The sequence below is a fragment of the Elgaria multicarinata genome, chromosome 11, assembly GCF_023053635.1.
Source record: "Elgaria multicarinata webbii isolate HBS135686 ecotype San Diego chromosome 11, rElgMul1.1.pri, whole genome shotgun sequence".
In the NCBI taxonomy this organism is placed as follows: domain Eukaryota; kingdom Metazoa; phylum Chordata; class Lepidosauria; order Squamata; family Anguidae; genus Elgaria; species Elgaria multicarinata.
In genome coordinates, this window is record NC_086181.1 from 4,491,051 (window position 1) to 4,509,984 (window position 18,934).

Sequence of the window (18,934 nt, forward strand, 5' to 3'; positions counted from 1 at the left end):
ATGGAATTTCCTTCTTGGGAAGTATTTAAGGAAGATTGTGTGATCAACAACTAAATGCCCATGTGGGTAAGCCCAATGCTGAAAGCTGGGCTGGGTAAGTGGGGTTCCTGTGGAGAGGTAGTTGAGTGCACACGAATTGGGATTTGGCTTCTTAAGGATTGTTTCCCTGCAGAGGGCAAGGAATAGACAAAGAAACACAGGAGTTAAAATTAAAAGAAGCCTGGTTCAGCAGGCCTAGACTGAAAATGGCAGAATGTCATTGTACTGCTGACAGAATGTCCAGGAATTATGCTGACTTGACCAAGGAATAATTATTCTTTGCATGTATATGAGGGATGATGAACAAGTAGCCTGAGGGCTGAATTTTGCCCATGGGGCCTCCCCATGGCCTGCCCCACCTTGCAGCACAAGACTTGAAAAAGTCTCCCATTGGTTCCAAGGCGTGGCTTTTTCAAGCCTGCTTGACATGTAGGGGTGATTGAGAGGAGGAATGCAGCTGGGGAGCACAGAGTTAACATTCCTCACCCCTCCTGCTGCCCCCCCTCTGCCCCCATTGCAGCCCCTGTGCCGCAATTAGGCTTTAAAAAAGCCTCACATTGGAACTGATGGGAGGATTTGTGTGCAGAATATGTCTGAATGGGTGTAAATGGAGGAAGTGGGTGGCTTTGGCCCCACCCAATTTTGGCTTTGGCTCCCACCTACTGCTCGCATGCAGCACCCAGGTAATGTAGCCATCCGAGTGAAAACATTCCTCACTTGCATGGCTACTTATGGACTGCCAAAAACTGGTAATGAGTCATCAAAACAAGGACCAATTTGCATAAAAATGCATATACCTCTGGCAGCCCTTCAAACAGAGGACGGTCCTCTGAAAAAGAGCACACATGGCCACCCTATTCCTCCATCCCCGATAGTGCTTTCGAGTGTTTGAAGTTCTGGGCTAATATTTATTTCCTTTATTATATTTATTTATTACATGTATAGCCCTCCCTTCCTCCAGGCTCAAGGTGGTATATATCATTCACATTTTATTCTGACATCAACCGTGTGAGGTAGATTAGGCTGAGTGACAATAACTAGCCTAGGGTCACCCAGTGAGTTTTAGGGCTGAATAGAATTTTGAACCTGGGTCTTTCCAGTTCTGGAGTATTACTCTAACCACTTCACCACATTGGTTGTCAGTTTGCAATTGTAGGGACTACTTGGCTGGTCAGCTCTAGAAGGTGGTGCTTGGGGAACATTGCTTGGCCCCATGGATTCTCCAGTATGGGGTTTTGCAAGGGTCAGTCTTGTCCCTCATGCTGTTTAATATTTACATGAAACCTTTGGGTGCGGTCATCCCTAGTTTTGGAGTGCATTGTCATCAGTACGCTGATGACACACAGCTCTATTTCTCCTTCTCATCTTCATCAAGTGAGGCTGTGGATGTGCTGAACTGGTGCCTGGCTACGACAATGGACTGGCTGAGGGCTAATAAACTGAAACTCAATCCAGACAAGACTGAGATGCTGCTGGTGGGTGGTTCTTCTGACCAGATGGTGGGTGTTCAACCTGTTCTGGATGGGTTTGCACTCCCTCTGAAGGAGCAGGTTTGTAGCTTGGGCGTTCTCCTAGAACCATCTCTGTCCCTTGAGGCTCAGGTGGCCTCGGTGGCACAGAGTGCCTTCTACCAACTTCAGTTGGTGGCCCAGCTATGCCTCTATCTGAACAAGGGATAACCTAGCTTCAGTTGTCTATGCTCTGGTAACCTCCAAATTAGATTACTGCAATGTGCTCTACATGGTGCTGCCTTTGAAGACAGTTCGGAAGCTGCAGCTTCTGCAAAATGCAGCAGCCAGATTGATAACCGGAACCAGAAGGTTCAAACTTATAAGGCCAATTCTGGCCTTAAATTGGAACACCCCTATTCTCATAACAAGGATCACCAACTCAAATTACACCTTGCTGAAGAATATTTTTCTCACCTGCCATAACATATATCAGCCTTCCTCAACCTGATGCCCTCCAGATATTTTGGACTTCAACTCTTGAATGTGCTCAGCAGCATTTACTCAGCAACGTTTAGATGGGCTGTTATGGGGGAGGATCCCTGTCCTCAAGCAGGAGAGGGAGGCCAGCTGCCGAGATCCTCCCATGACTAGCGGTAGAAAGCTCTGCTGCCAGGGCTGCTCTGCTGCCAGGGCTGCTCTGCCCTGGCGCTCTCTGTCAGTGGTAAGGGCAACAAGAGGCATGCCAGAGATATGTCATATGCAGATCAGGAGAGGCTTTGGATCCACAGGATTCAAAGCCTCCTCATTTTCCAGAATGTGGGGGAGACTATGCTAGCCCTGGAGCTGGTGCAGTTATTTCCGTTCCGATAGAGAAAGAGAAAATTAGATTTAAAAAGACTAACAGGTGGCAAAAAGGGAGGAAACGCTGCCACCCACTTTCTGCCCTGGTTGGCAAAATCCTGGCAGGGGTTAGGAAACAGGTTCCTTGGCCATAGACTATTCCCACACAATAGAACTGGTCTGTTAAGAAGTTTTTCAAGGCATCCACTAAGGGAGTCTTCAGCCGGGCGTTTTTTCATGTGATCATCTTGGTTTGGTCACTGGTTTTCCTGCTTCACATGACTCTGTCGTCATGCAGTTGTTGTCTCATGTCTCCCCACCCCCTTTTTTTTGCCTGTTATTTTGCTATGGGGGAAATACAGTACTTGCGGTGGTCATGTGATGAAACCACCATCGTCTCCTTTGTCATCTTCCCATCGCGCTACGTCTTCGTTTATGTGGGAGGGTGTTGGATAGTGCAGCATTGATGTCAGCACTGAGAAGGATCCGTTAAGAGTGTTTCCGCGTGCACCTCCGCTCCTTCTCAGCTTTGTATTTCAGGAATGTCTAAGCAGTTGGGCAATGGGGAGGGGGTTGGTGGGTGCAACGGGGAGCACATGCAACCCATTTCCATTTAATCCCCTCTCCCAGCCCCCGTCTATATGACAACGGGATTGCTCCTCATTACATATAAAGCTGAATTTTTGTAGATTCAAATCTACGCAACGAGCATCACACTGCAGCATCAACAGCAAGCGGGGGAAAGGAACGAGCATTAGTGCTTAACAATGAGATGGAGGCTGCTCTGCACATGCTGTCCGGAAAACTTTTACCCTTTTCTATTCAATCCTCATGCCCTCACAAGAGAAGTGTAACCCCCTTCCACTCAATCCCCTCTCTCAGTGTACGCAAACAAGAAAAGTGTTACTGTTGCTTTTACAGAGACATAACTGACTGGGGCGGTGGGGGTTGGATCGCCAAAGGTGCAAACTTCTGAACTTGTGAGGAAGTGTTTCATTTCACACCGAGAGAGGGGAGGGGCTACGCCAGAGGGGTGGACAGCCAATAACATCTTGCCAGGCTCCACCCACCCTTGCAAACGGCACATAGCATGATGCATAACAAGACAAACAGGCTGTATAAAGACCCTGTTTAAATCCCAAAAAGAATCTAGAACAGGAAGACATGGAAAATTGCGGGAGAAATCTGAAGACGCCCTAAATCTCCTCAACACCAATAGAATAGGGAAAGTGCTTTATTAGAGAGGGGTTCCACAAAGTAGGGACCCTTAGCCATTACCTGGCAGGGGAGACACCTCGATCATGAAGGAGGTTTTCCCAGGGCGAGGCTCATCCATTGCACTTCGGGTGTGCTGACCCCTGTGATTTCCCCAAATGCAGGAAACTCGACTGCATAATTTGTGGTAGATCTATTCCGGCAGGCCTATCCAGTGAAATTTTAGAATGTTTTAATGTTTTAAAGTTGTTTTAATCATGGATGGTATGTTTTTTATCAGTTTTTAATGTGTATTTTGTATCATGTTTTTATACTGTTTGTTTTATACTTTGAATGGTTTTAGTTTTTGTGAACCGCCCAGGGAGCTTTATACCAGGGCGGTATAAAAATGCAATTAATAATAATAATAATAATAATAATAATAATAATAATTTCCCTTTATTATTTTGTGTTAACTGGAATTTGCATATACCTAGTTTATTTGTTAATTTTAAAATCTAGATTTGCCTACGTCCATCCATTCACCAGAATACGGTATAGACAGAAACATTCTGGAAAGGGTGGACTCTATACTCTTGATGCCTGCTCACTTTAACTCTTAAGTGAGTGAAGAAGAGTTCATAGAGGCCTTAGCTACATGGGGCTTTATCCCGGGGCGAACCCTGGGATCGTCCCTGTGCATCCACATGACACACAGGGGATCCTGGGATCAGGGAGGGAGGATCCCTCCCTTGCCCCAGGATAGAGCCCTACATTTTGGGCCCGGTTTTTTTACGGTCTCGGGCTGAGCCCGAGACTGCGGAACATGTGGCCTGTTGCCGCGGAACTGGGAGCTGCACCCATCAGGGGTAGGGTGGAGGGAGCAGGGAAATTAAATTATTTTTAAAAAAACACTTACCTTTCGGCGCTCGTGCGCTCCTGCTGCTTTTAAAAAAAATGGCGGGCGCAATGCCTCTCCTCCTGAGGTCATCGCGCCTCATGTGTAAACGGAGGAGGGATCTCGCGTTAAAGACAACACAAGATCTTTCCTCCTCTGTCACGTGATAAAAGGTAGGTCTAGCTAAGGCCAGAGTGTCTTGATTTAAACCCAGCTATTTATGTGAATCTGGTCATGGGCCAGGAGTTAAGTCAGAATGGGGCACTACATCATTCAGGGTGCAAGAAGATCCTTTGAAAATTCCTGCCAGGGCTGCCTTTTCTATGAACTCAAAAAGGCAATATTGCATGTCCCTTTAGCGTCATATCTTTCCTTTTTCCCTGGGTAGGTGTTCCGTAATGACTCCTACTTGGCAGAGGGAGGACAAGATCTGGTGAAGAGTGTGGAAGGTTTTCTGGACTGTTGCATTGTCCTCCCGCCCTCTGATATCCACAGTGAAAAACTCCTCAAGTCGTTGTTGCCCGTGCAGAAGGAGCTCCTACGGAAGAGGTACCAGCCTGTGGAGAAGAAGCAGCCAGAGGCAGAGCTCATAAAGGAGCTAGGTATGGTTTAGTATGGAAAGACCAGTTTCTGCAGGAAACTTTGCATGATGAGTTTCAAAGACTGGAGGGTTGCAGTAGCTGATGTGTTATAAAAAGCAGGGGACAGATACTGTGGGACTAAGGCCTGCCTAGAAGCCATGGCCCCAGTCTGGAAGCTCTGATCTCTCATTCCAGACATGTGGGGATGGCTTCTACTTAACCAGCAGGCTGTGAATTCAGGGATGTGTGATCATACCACACAACCACAGATGCTGAATTAAATACCTAATAATACCATTATCATGGCTAAAGCCACTGACACTGCCTCTCACAACTTGTTAAGCCTGCAAGAAGTTCTTCCTTTGACAGCACAGGTGCATTTCCATGTGTGGGACTACACTGAGGTCAAGACAGCGAACAGGGGTAGGCAAATGTTCTCCAAATGTTTGGGGCTACAACTCCCATAATCTCAGCCAGTATGGCAAATGGTCAGGGAGTATGGAAATTGTAGTCCAAAACATATGGAGGGCACCAGCTTGCCTAACCCTGACAGAGAATATCTGAGGACATCACAGAAGCTGTTCCAGGGGTGGAACAGGAAGAATAGAATTTCCAGTAGTCAGAGGGTGGGACTTGATTTTGGCCATGATTTTAGCCATGATCTAACCACCCTTTTAATTTCCTACAATTTTCCTGAGCTAGTGTGACTGAAAAATTGTGAAAAATTAAAAAGATGGCTAGACCAGGTGGTGCTTCCAGTGATGCCACCACATCCAGGTAAGCTCACGAGGACCTACTGATAGACGCCCCCAACCCCACCAGAGAATACTTTGCTCAAGGCCCCCTCAACCTCACCCTGAGCAAATATTCCCATATTTTAAGGGACATCTGAATAGTTTCCTGACAGCTCTTGGAGATTTTCCTGTTGCCTCAGCAGGCGATTCTGTCAAAGCCCTGGTCAATCTCTGGAATGAAGAAATGACCAGGGCAGTGGACATGAAGTGGAGTCACATCACTGGCAGTGATGGAACAAGTGAGATGGCAACTAGTGCGACATTGGCAGAAAACTCAGAGTGAATCTGATCGAGCATGGGCTAAAGCCTATCTGAAGGCTTATTCTGTGGCAATATGGGTAGCAAAAATACTATGCTTTTCTGCCACTATTGCAACTGCAAAAAGCCACCCAGTGGAGCTTTTTCAAGTGGTCAGGGACCTTTTAAACACCAGGCCTTTTGACAGTCCACTGTGAACAATTTGCCCAGCACTTTGCAGATAAAATTGCTTGGATCTGCTCTGACTTGGATGCTATAGTTGATACAGACCCAGTGGATGTAACTTTGGCACCTACTTGTCCAGTGTTATTGTCACAATCTGAGGTGTGGGCAGCAGGGTCCTTAAGCAGGAACACAGGGGCCGGGATGGATGGAGACAGAACCAGCTTGGACGGTTGGAATACTGGTGAAGCAAGCTGGGAGTGAGGCACGGGTCTCAGGTGGCAGGGTCCAACGGAGGGGCAGGGGCAGGAGGCAGATCCAGGAAACAGGAACAAGGTCAGACACAGGTTCAGAATCCAAGCAGGGGCCAGAGGCAGAAGAGAAGTCCAGTCAACAAGCAGGCAAGGTCCAGGCAGGGATCAAGGCAAGAGGCAGAGTCCAGGAGGAACAGAGTCCAAACAAGGCCCGGAAGCAAAACTCGATGGTCAAGGGCAAAGCAAGGTTCAGGCATGTACCAGGTAGCAAAGTGGCCAGAGGCAGAAGCGTGGTCGAGACGAGCAAGAGGTCCAGCGAGGCAAGGTGAGATCTGTGGTAGCAAATGGTCAGGAACTGGCTGCAGCTAGCATGAGAGATGCTGTTGCTGTGGCAAAGGTTGAAGGGGAAATGCAGTTATTATATAGGCCTTTCCTGGCCGCTCCCAGCTGTTCTCTATGAGCCCACCTGGGAGTGCCTGCTGGTCTGGGCCTGAACCCTGCAAAGCTTTACCAGCCAGGGCTTGCATCCTGCGAAGCCCTGCAGCTGGTTATATAGAAAGCTGCTGCCAGGTGATGCTGCAGGACAGGACAGATCCTGACAGCTATTGGATACTTGGGTATACTTTTGGATTCAGCCTTGAGCCTGGATGCCCAGGTTTCAGTGGTGACCAGGAGTGCATTTGCACAGTTAAAGCTAGTGTGCCCGCTGTGCCCATTCCTAGATATGTCTGATTTGGCCATGGTGACTCATGCCTTAGTTACTATCCATGCAGATATGGAAATCTGAATCACAGACAGCATTTTATGACAGATCCACCATTTTATGATGGATCCACCATTTCCTTGCACAGACCTAGGCCTCCATAAGCAAGTAACAGCCTACAACCCCCATCATGCAGTGCCTGGGAGGGCTGCACTTATTTGGAGCCAGGAACAATGGACACACATGACCTCATCACCGCCACGATTGGCCACTCCCTGGTGCGACTGGCCACTGCCGCCACGATCCAGGATACTCCAGTGTGACCCTGGAGTGTTGCCACAGTGTTGCCACATTCCGCAGCCACCATGCAGCTGCCTGCTTCCCCCAAGGGTGGCTCTTGGGGAAAACAGGTGGCTTCGGGGCGCCTGAAGAACACGCGGCGACCCTCCAGGATTTACTTGCTCATGGAGGCCTAGGGCTGTGCAAAAAAATGGCAGATCCGTCATAAAATGGCCTCCGTGATTTGGATTTCTGAATCCGAGGCCTGAGGTTTGCACAGCCCATTTAGTTTCTTCTTGTTTAGATTACTGAAACCTGCTCTACGTGTGAGGCTGCCTTTGGAGAGTGTTCGGAAACTTCAGCTGGTTCAAAGAGCTGCAGCCAGACTGCTGACTGGGGCTGGTTACAGGGAGCATGCAACTCCCCTGTTAAAATAGCTTCAGTGGCTTCCCGTCTGTTTCTGGGCACAATTCAAAGTGCTGGTTATCACTTATAAAGCCCTATAAGGCTTGGGCCCAGTTTATCTGAAAGACTGTATTCTCCCTTATGAGCCTGCCCATGCATTGAGAGGAGAGGCCCTGCTCTCGGTCCCACCATCATCACAGGCCTGCCTGGTAGGAACTCAGGAGAGGCTCTTCTCGGTGGCTGCTCCAAGGCTCTGGAATTCCCTTCCCAGGGAGGCTAGACCATGTTTCCAGAGACAGGCAAAAATGTCTTTGTTCCGGCAGGCCTTTGGGAATAGTCTGGATCTTTGTTAATGCGCTGGGTTTTGTATTGTCATTTCCCTTTTAAATTTTTAAGATATTTTAATATTACAGCTGGTTTAGTTATATTTTTAACTTTTGTGCATTTATATTTATATGTTTTAATTTATATGTTTTAATTTTGTAAAGGTGCCTTGAGTCCCAGTATTGGGGAAAAGATGAGAAATAAATAAATAAATCCTACAAGATTTTGAAAGAAACCATTCCAGAGAACTTCATGGATCCCTGCCTCCCAAAACCATCCCTTCTCATTCCATCATCCAACCTCGTCATTGTCTGCATTTTTCTGTCTCACACAGAGAAAGAATTGGAAGCCCATGCCCTCAAACCAGCAGACAAAGATGACCCTTTGCACAGGACCGGCAGGCCTTTTGGGGGGCTGGTGAGGGACATAAAACGGCGATACCCCAAGTACCTCAGTGACATCAAGGATGCCCTCAATGCCCAGTGTTTGGCTGCAGTCATCTTCATCTACTTTGCAGCTCTTTCTCCTGCCATTACCTTTGGAGGACTTCTGGGTAAGAGAGATGGGGCACATTGGCCAAAAGTCATGAACTGGTCATCAGTGGGACAGTACTACTACAAAATGTAGAAAGTTTTGGATCAAACTAGGATTACCAACAGCTCAGCCCCTCTTCCTCTCTTGTCTTTCTCTCTTTGTGCGAGATAAGGGTGGACAGAGGAGAAACAAGGTGGCATAAATTTTCCCAGCAGGGTTTAACATGTTTTTTGTTTGTTTTCTCCATACCCTTCCGATACACAGGTGGGACATGGTCACACAAACAACAGATGGGAAATATATGGGGAAATCCTAGTAGAGGCTGCTTACATGTCTCACTTGCTTATTTTCCAATAAACTATACTAAAACTAGTTCACATTTAAAGGAAATAGTAAAAAACAAAACCATTTAACGTCTGAAAATACTTCTTTAACCTTTGGACAATGAAGCATCCTGTGGTGGTCCCATTTTTAACCATTTAACAATTATGTAGTGTGTGTGTGTGTGTGTGTGTGTTTCTTCTGTGGCAAAAACTAAGGTAAACCTCTGGTGTCTATGATGATCTGGAGAGCTTCTCCCCAGATCTGTTCCTGGACAAATAATCAAAATGAGAGAGGCCCAACCCTCTGATTTTGCAATGTCTATAGGAATGGGCAATTCTTCCTAGAATTTGGATGGTACAGAAGTTTTGTTGTCTTGTATAATTTAGGCTAGAGATGGAAGTTATTTTTTCAGAGCTGAAAGAAGGTTGAAAGAGGGATTGCTGCTCATCTCACTTGCATCTCTGATAAGCAGGTTCTTATATTGCAAAACCTGTTTGACTGGAGGCAACAGTGGGACAAAGGAAACATGTGTGCACCATGAGAAGCTAAACATCTCTTAAATGGCATTGTGTGTCTCCAGCTCTAAGTTTTTTCAGCTCAAAAGTTCTAAGTAGCAGGCCACTTGGATCTCTGAGTTGCATTGGGGAGAAGAGGAAGGTCCTTTCTTTCTAATATCTACTGCTATTTCCAGGTGAGAAGACTAAAAACATGATGGGAGTATCTGAGCTCCTGCTGTCTACGGCAGTTCAGGGCGTACTCTTCTGCTTACTTGGAGCTCAGCCTTTGCTTGTGGTTGGGTTTTCTGGCCCCCTTTTGGTCTTTGAAGAAGCCTTTTATCAGGTAGGTGCCCTGCTATAAATCACATCCCTGTTGAATGATGACTTGTTTCCCATATTGAAAGGGGAGAGCCTAGTTTTGCAAGGCAGAAACAACTACTCCACACTCCTAATAAATTTGCATCGCCTAGGCCACAGTTGATTACCATCATTTATTCATTACCACATGATATGATGGCCGTTAGTTTAAATTTCTTTTAAAACAGGATAGACCAATTTGAAAGTAATAGGGAACAGTTCTATTATTCATGGTTATTAGCCACAATACGAAATTGAACTTCCATGTTCATTAGTAGTACCGTATTTCTTCGGTTGTAAGATGCCATCGATTGTAAGACACACACTAATTTCAGTACCAACAGAAAAAAAAAACAACTAAGACACACCCACAATTCTAAGACGCACCCTGTTTTTAGAGATGTTTATATGGGGGAAAAACTGTGTCTTAGAATTGAAGAAATACAGTATATCTCTATCAAATGCTGGGGGAGAAACAGATCTCCTATCTTTATTGTGAGCTTCTCTGGGCCACTTCGCTGGCCACTGTTGAAGACAAAATGCTAGATTAGGGAAACTTTGACCCAGCAAAACAATTTTTACATTGTTAGTCACCAGTCACTGTCTCTGTGTTCTCCGATTTATTTCTATAGTCATAAGGGAAATAAACTTTTAAAGAAGAGAGCTCAGATTCCCAGGATCTTGAATCTCCCATCAGATATCAAATTTGGTCTTTCTTTGTTGCAATCACAAGCCTCTGGGTTATACATAGACCTGGCTATAAGTGTCTATGTGGGTTTCAGTGGAGGCACATGCATGAATATTTCAATGTGGTCTAGTTCAGCTCAATAGCAATTACAAGTGAGGGATTTTGCTTCCCATAGCTAGTTGAGGAGAAGGAAAAGAAGTGCTAATGTTTCACTCGTTTTCCTTGCATTCCCATCTCCATCCCCACTGCCTTCTTTTCTTTCTACATAGTTTTGTGACAGTAACAACTACGAGTACATTGTTGGGAGAGTCTGGATCGGCTTTTGGCTTATCATCTTAGTGGTGGTGGTGGTAGCTTTTGAGGGCAGCTTCCTGGTCCGCTTCATCTCCCGTTACACCCAGGAGATCTTCTCCTTCCTCATCTCCCTCATCTTCATCTATGAGACATTCTCCAAACTGTTCAAGGTAACTCAACTTTTGTGTCTATTGCCTTTGCTATAGTGTAGTTGTTTTTGTGAGGCAGCTGTCTTGTTGATACTTGGGGCAAGACCTGTGAGGTTGGATGAAAGTCTCTCTGCTAAAATGCCCTGGTCTCTTTCTTGGCATTAAGGGAACAAGGCAACTGTATGTATGTGTCACATGTAGCTTGGCTTCCTCTGCACTAGAACGCTGGCCACTATTATGAAATAGATTTTGTGTCTTGAGTTTCACAAGGCGAGGCAAAGGAAAACATTCTAATAACAGGTAAAATAATGCATTAACTACTGTATCTAAAATTATTTCAATTCTTGATCCAATTTATTGAAGTTAAAAAACACACACATATCATTTATTTATCCATATATCCATCCATCCATGCATATGGGGGATGCAGTGTTCACTGATGGACTTGGGTTTCCCATCTGTGAAATGGGAATAAAAGGGACAGGGTTACCGTGGAGAATAAACATGCTAACAACTATAAATACTATATGGGGTATTAGTATTATTACCCCATATAATAAACATATTGCTTTATAGTTGTTAGCTTAATTTCCCCCCCATGGCCACCCTCCCACTTCTATTTGGATTTTACACATGGTAGGGAAGCATGATTTTAATAATTTGTGAACTCACTTAAAATGACATGAAGGTTTAAAATTGAAAATCTTTATTGCAGGTAGGCAGGCAGGCAGGCTTGAGTAGGGCTCCCATTTACAATAGCCCACTATTGTAAAACAAACAAATAAAAGAGTAGATCAAGCAAGCAAAGAATGAGTGAGAGAGAGAATGGAGGAAAACACTCCCGGCCGGGGGTGGGGGTGGGGCAGCCCTATCTGCCTAGTGTAAATGGCCTGAGGCGAGGGAGTGCCTCTCATCCCCTCAGCTTCCAGTCAACCAGAAGAGCTGAGGCAGCAATTTGAAGAGATGTTGGTGCATCAACCATAGCACATTGGTGTTTGCTAGAACCAGCTTCACCTGGTAAATTATCATGTACAAACAGATTCCAGGGGCATGGCTAGGCGGGGCGATATCCTGGGGATCACCCCGGGATCATCCCTGTGCATCCACATGACACACAGGGGATCCAGGGGGCAGGGAGGGATGATCCCTCCCTTGACCAGGGATAGCTGGGATGGCTTTAATCCCAGCTTTTCCCGCGGTCCTGGGATCGTCCCGAGACCGTGGGACGTGTGGGCAGCCATCCCAGTTTGTTCCTGGCTCCTCGCGAGTAAACGTGAGGAGCCAGGAACCAGGCACAGAGCCCTTCAGGATCTCTGTGCCCACCGGGGCGGGGGGAGCAGGATTTAAAAACAAAAACAAAACTGGCCTTTTTGGTGGAGTGCTCATCTTCAGAAAAAAAAAACCAAAAATGGCAAGTGCAACGTCCTCTTCCTCCTGGGACATCACGCGCCGCGTGTAGACTGAGGGAGAGGATCTCGTGATCACCGTATCATGAGATCCTCCCCCTCCACCCCCCTGGTCTAGCCATGCCCTGGGAGTTAATTCACCCAGGTGAAGGTGGTTCTAGCAAACATCAATGGGGTTGAAAGGCAAGAAAAAGCTTCTTCTGTGTCCTTCCAAGAAGATGGACTATAGTGATTGGTGGAACTTCACTTTTTTTTTAGCATGTTAAATATTCAGAAGTGATACCCCACTTGAATTCTGAAATGGTACATCAGCTCTACCACTTCTTGACTCTACTGCTGCATGTGTTGACCAGGCCTTAGCCGTTTTTGGTGAGGGAGGACAGGAACTTTTTAGTTGGTGCAATAGCAGTTATTTTCCTTTGGTTGTGCCATCTCATGAGTTGTTTTTATCTTCCTGCTTACATTGCTTTCTGATACATATGCCCTCTCCTGCAGATCTTTGAGACGAACCCTCTGAAGAAAGAATACCAAAACAGCACTATATTTATAAATGGGGAGCCAAAGGCATCTCAACCCAATACCGCCCTGCTCTCCCTTGTACTCATGGCAGGAACATTTTTCATTGCTTTCTTCTTGCGCAAGTTCAAGAACAGCAGTTTTTTTCCTGGCAAGGTAAATCTTACATAATGCTTGGCCGAAATAGGACTTGTGCATGTTTGGGGACTTTGGAAGGGAGGAGCTTAAGACTGTGCTTGAATACATGGGTTTGGACCATCTCTGTATAATGACAAAGCTATAGCTGAAATGAATAGCATGGGGTGAACTGCAAACTGAAACAGTGGGACCCTGGCAGAAAGGTTTGGATTATCAACTTAATTTAGAACAAATGGGACTTCCTTATTGTTACTATAGTATAAAATCTGATGCATTTAGTATTAAATAGGGCTGCAATGTTTTATCAGATAAATCAATTTAAAACATTTAAATTTATTTAAAAGATGCTTCTGATTAATCAGGAGGCAGTTGTTTTTAATTTTAATGCAAGCACTTACAAACACGTAGTATGGTCAATTCCATTTTAAGAGGAATTCCTCCTTGTACAAGAAATAAGGGGAAGTTCTTCTAAGATGATACCTGCTTCAATAGATGTGTGTACAGCATCTAAAAGCAAAATGTGTTTTTTTTCCTTATGTGCAAATTTATACAGATTTCATTAATCAATCATTTACTTATATTTTTATACTTCCCTGGATCTACAGTTATCAGAAAAGTATACAACCCCCCCCCCCATAAATACAATATAATAAAAACAATAAAACATCAAATCAAAATGAATACAATTAAGCTCAGTAAATACATAAAATAGATGACTCACTAACCAACACACTTAGAAAACCAAGATTTCTTTAACTTGGTGACAGCCTTAATAACGTCTCTGTATAAAATACATGATAATGGGCCTGTTCAGACAACAGGCTAAGCCTTGGTTAGGCCACTAACCCTTTTGCAGCAAATGGTTAATGCGCATGTTTAAACCGTGGTTATGTAGCCACCATGGTTAGGAATTTGTTCACACGACATGCTAAGTCATGGTTCACACAACACACTAAGCTGCAGTGTTTAGCTCAAAACGTTTAACCACTGTGACTTTGTGTGTCGTCTGAACACCGTCACTTCCACAATACATATCCACAGAGTTGTGGCTGTTCTGCAGTTAGCACTCAGAATGTATATTGGTCATGCTAAGAATCTTAGCTTTAAGTAAAAACAAAGCAAATTACTTGGGTTTCAAGCAAAGGGGCAGGTCTTTGGTGCCCTACACAGCCCTTTAATTCCAGTGACTAAGAGTGCACGTTTATACATATTAACTTGGAAATCAACCCCATTGACTTCAGCAGGACTCCCTCCAAGATGTGTATAGCAGGGCTGGGGAAAAGGTAGATCACAGGGTCTGCTGATCTGTCTGTTTCCCAGTTGATTAACAATAGCTACAACAAAATGAATCTCCCATATCTTAATTACACTGCTCACATGAAGAAAGCTAGGAAACCTATGCACACTTACATGCAACAATGCAGTGCTTAATTCTGAAGCACAGTCCCTGTAGTCGTATCCCCAAGGAGAGTCCAAAAACCACCAAACCAGTTCTAGCAGTTTTCTTCACTATGAGCAGGTCTTTTGTAAACCTAATGTAGAGAAGGGGAATGTGGGGCCGTCCAGGTGTTCTTGGACTGTAACTCCCATCTGCCTTCACCATTGGCCACGCTGGCTGGGGCTGCTGGGAATTGCAGTGCAACAACATCTGGAGAGCTTCATGTTCCCCATCCCCGAGCTAATGGGTCTTTATTACCCATTCAAGACCAAGCCACCCCAAAATACTTTGCATTACAACAGGGAACAATATATTGCGGCTGCAATTGCCCTATAGTTGATTTCTGGGTCCAAGTTACGTTTCTTCAGGCGCAGCCTGATCACCATCTCAGTTGAAGAAGCTACTACCACCCCTTCTTTCAAAGCGGAATTTACAATTTCCTGAATCCTATCTCAACTCGCAAACTGTATATTGCTGGATTGACATGGTTCTTATTTTTTGGCAGCTTCGGCGTGTGATAGGTGACTTTGGTGTCCCTATTGCCATCTTTATCATGGCATTAATAGACAACTTTATTGAGGATACCTACACTCAGGTAAGCAACAGGTTGCTTTTCCAAAGGCACCCTCTCCTGCATTCTATCCAAGATCAGTAGGTCCCTGCTTCAATATTCCTTCTGTGCAGAAAGAAGGATAATCATGTAATCTTCCCCACCTAGAGGGAGCATCTCTACACCATACTTTTATCCTGGGGTCATCCCTCGATCGTCCCTGTGTGTCCAAGTGACACACAGGGGATCCCAGGGGCAAGCAGGGACAACCCCTCTATTTTTCCGAGATAACTGAGATTTCAGTTATCCTGATTTTGCCCGCAGTCCCGGGACCATACCGAAGACTGCGGGCAGTGTAGTGCCCGCTCCCAGCTTCTCCCTTCCTTCCCGCAAGCAAGGCTCTTATAATGGGCACGGAGCTGCACAGGGGTAATCCATGCCCATCCGGGGTGGGTGGGGGTGGTACAGTTCAAAGGTTTTTTTGGTGGCATTTTTTAAAAAAAAACTTACATGGTGCTGGAGCACAATTGCGTGACTCGCTCTTCTTCATTAAAAAATAAATAGTGGCCGCGACATCCCTCTTCCCTTCCAGGATGTCGCGTAGCCATATAGATCCTGGGGGAAGATCGCGGAAGCAGGTAAGTCTGCGATCCTCCCCACCCCCCATCTTGGAAAGCCCGTAGGTATAGACATGTCCAGGGTTAGGCTTAGATATTTCCCAATTTGGGATGGATGGTATACCAAAAGACATAGAACTCATTGATGTTTCTCTTGCTTGTTTCCTCCCAGAAACTGAAAGTTCCAAAAGGCCTTGAGGTCTCCAATCCAATGAACCGGGGATGGTTTATTTATCCATTGGGAACGGATGACAGTTTCCCTATCTGGATGATGTTTGCTTCAGCTTTACCAGCTCTCTTGGTTTTCATTCTCATCTTCTTGGAGTCACAGATTACTACGTAAGGAATTGGGGAATGTATAGAAAAGACAAGAGGGATGAGCCAAGATAAGGAAGGATGGACCCTGGGGCAGAATTATGGCCAAAGGGAGATAAAAACAGGAAATGTAGGGAAGTGGAAACAAAGCTGCCATGAGAGAAAGGCTTTATGGGGGTGGAGTGGGCCAAGGAACAAGCCTGGTTGTGTTTGTCTGGATGATTTTACTGCATGATTGGACTGCATACTGGTAGAATTTTTTATCTGCTCCATAACAGAATATAATGTAAATTTAGCACATTGATGAGTGTTTTATCGCATGCTCATTACTAGGCACTCATGGTTTTGGGGGGTCCTTTTGACAATGATGACCTCCCATGTGTCTCCCGCCCCTTCTGCTTGTTTTCCCATTGCAAAAAAAAGACCCGGAAAATCCAACTTTTTCAGCCGTAACGAAACATCCCGCCATTTCCTGCTGTGTGCAGGAGAAGCAATGGGATAAAAACACCTGTTGAATGGGCCACATGGTCATTCTTTACTTCCTCTTTCTTCCCCATGTAAAAAAAGAGGAAGTATTGTGGGACGGAAAGCGGGGGGGGGGGGAACGATGGTAAGGAAACACAATGACACTTAATGATCATGCTGCAGTAATAGTTAAATCCCAGTAGTTAAGTCGTCAGGCATGTCATGGAAACATGTTCAACAAATATTCTCTTCTGGTTTGCCTCCCCCACCCCTTTTAGGCTGATAGTGAGCAAACCTGAAAGGAAGCTGGTGAAGGGTTCAGGTTTCCATCTAGACCTGCTTCTAATTGTCGGCATGGGGGGTATAGCAGCCCTTTTTGGCATGCCCTGGCTCAGTGCTACTACAGTGAGGACTGTCACACATGCTAATGCCCTGACAGTGATGTCCAAGTCTACTGGAGCAGGGGAGAAGGTCTCCGTGCAGGAGGTGAAGGAGCAGAGGATCACTGGCTTGCTGGTGGCCGTTCTTGTAGGTGAGTTCCTCTGAAGAATCTCTCCCTTTTCACTGGAGGATTGTTTAAGGATGAAACTACATACAGCTGTGGCAGTGATGCCTGTTCATATTCCTTTTCACTTATAAAGCAGAGTCAGGTGGGATGGACTGAGGTGTTTTAATTTGTTATCACAAAAGGGTGCATGCTAGTGAGAGGAGGAGTATCTTTCCTGCCTGACTTCCTTGCACTTCATTGCTTCAAGCACTTTTCTCCCAACCTGGGTCCTCTTTTAATGTAAAAATTATACCACCTACTCCAGGAGGTCCCCAAGGTGGTGTCCGTGCACACACACACACAACTTTATTTATTAGTATTATTTTGTTTTTTTAATATGCATATATATTCATAGCAATGAATATATATGAAATGCATACAACTTTCTAGCAATTATAAATAGGCTTCAACAAAAGCAAACCAAATATCCAAATAAGTATCCAGTTGAAGGAGGTGTCTATATGACACCCGTTCAAATATTGAAAGTGTGGTGTAGTGGCTAGAGTGTTGGACTGGGAGTCAGGAGATCCGGGTTCTAATCCCCACTCAGCCATGGAAACCTACTAGGTTATTTTGGGCTGCATTAATAGAAGTATAGCTTCCAAATCACGTGAGGTACTGGTTCCTCTCTATTCGGCCCTGGTTAGGCCTCATCTAGAGTATTGCGTCCAGTTCTGGGATCCACAATTCAAGAAGGATGCAGACAAGCTGGAGCGTGTTCAGAAGAGGGCAACCAGGATGATCAGAGGTCTAGAAACAAAGCCCTATGAAGAGAGACTGAAAGAACTGGGCATGTTTAGCCTGGAGAAGAGAAGATTGAGGGGAGACATGATAGCACTCTTCAAATACTTAAAAGGTTGTCACACAGAGGAGGGCCAGGATCTCTTCTCGATCCTCCCAGAGTGCAGGACACGGAATAACGGGCTCAAGTTAAAGGAAGCCAGATTCCGGCTGGACATCAGGAAAAACTTCCTGACTGTTAGAGCAGTGCGACAATGGAATCAGCTACCTAGGGAGGTTGTGGGCTCTCCCACACTAGAGGCATTCAAGAGGCAGCTGGACAACCCTCTGTCAGGGATGCTTTAGGGTGGATTCCTGCATTGAGCAGGGGGTTGGACTCGATGGCCTTGTAGGCCCCTTCCAACTCTGCTATTCTATGATTCTATGATAGGTGACTTTGGGCCAGTCACAGACTCTCAGCCCAACCTACCTCACAGGGTTGTTGTTGTGAGGATAAAACGAAGAGGAGGATTATATACACCGCCTTGGGTTCCTTGAAGGAAAAAAGGTGGGATATAAATGCAATAAATAAATAAATAAATGGTCTCCAATGTATTGCATTGGAGGTCAGTGTTTATTTTTCCAGTGTTGTAATACCAGTCTTTTAGCTATCAAAGGGATGTTTATGCTAATCAGTTGTAAATTTCCATGAAGCAGGTAAATAATATAAAAGAGCATGTACATTAGTCAATATTAAAGACTCTACAAAACTCTACAAAACTGACCTAAAAGAAGCAACTACTGGATGTTGTGAAAACATGTTTAAAACCAGCATTAGCTGTGTTGCACACCACCAGCAATTAGCTGAATTAGACAATTCCTTATTAAAGAGATGTTAAAGTGACCAATAGACATAGAACAAAATGTTTTTCTGAATAATGCGCAGCCTAAGGCTCATAGACTGAGCCCATAAAGCCCATAGATCGATTAGGCATTTTGTGGTGGTGTCCACAGCAGTTTCTCAAATTCCCAAATGTGCCCATGGGTCCAAAAGGCTGAGGGGTCCTAAACTACTCATTTTATATGTGAATGGGGCAGACATCTGAGTAAACAAATGTGGCTGCCCTCAACTCTTCAAAATTTCAGCTCCTAATTTTAAGCTAAATAGGGTCAAACTAGGTGTGACAGGGCATCCAC

At 45.2% G+C, this 18,934-nt stretch overlaps 1 protein-coding gene and 1 pseudogene across 3 annotated transcripts in view; both read left to right on the forward strand.

Moving 5' to 3' along the window:
- Positions 1-18,934, forward strand: part of SLC4A1 (solute carrier family 4 member 1 (Diego blood group)) — a 63,230-nt gene that overhangs the window by 35,362 nt on the left and 8,934 nt on the right. For all 3 annotated transcript variants that reach the window (XM_063138087.1, XM_063138085.1, XM_063138086.1), the window contains 8 exons: positions 4,811-5,024; positions 8,517-8,735; positions 9,732-9,880; positions 10,852-11,046; positions 12,927-13,103; positions 15,029-15,118; positions 15,863-16,029; positions 16,749-17,002. In XM_063138087.1, coding sequence (XP_062994157.1) covers positions 4,811-5,024; positions 8,517-8,735; positions 9,732-9,880; positions 10,852-11,046; positions 12,927-13,103; positions 15,029-15,118; positions 15,863-16,029; positions 16,749-17,002 — 1,465 coding nt within the window. The remainder of the gene's footprint in view (positions 1-4,810; positions 5,025-8,516; positions 8,736-9,731; positions 9,881-10,851; positions 11,047-12,926; positions 13,104-15,028; positions 15,119-15,862; positions 16,030-16,748; positions 17,003-18,934) is intronic.
- Positions 3,601-3,753, forward strand: LOC134407072 (U1 spliceosomal RNA; annotated as a pseudogene).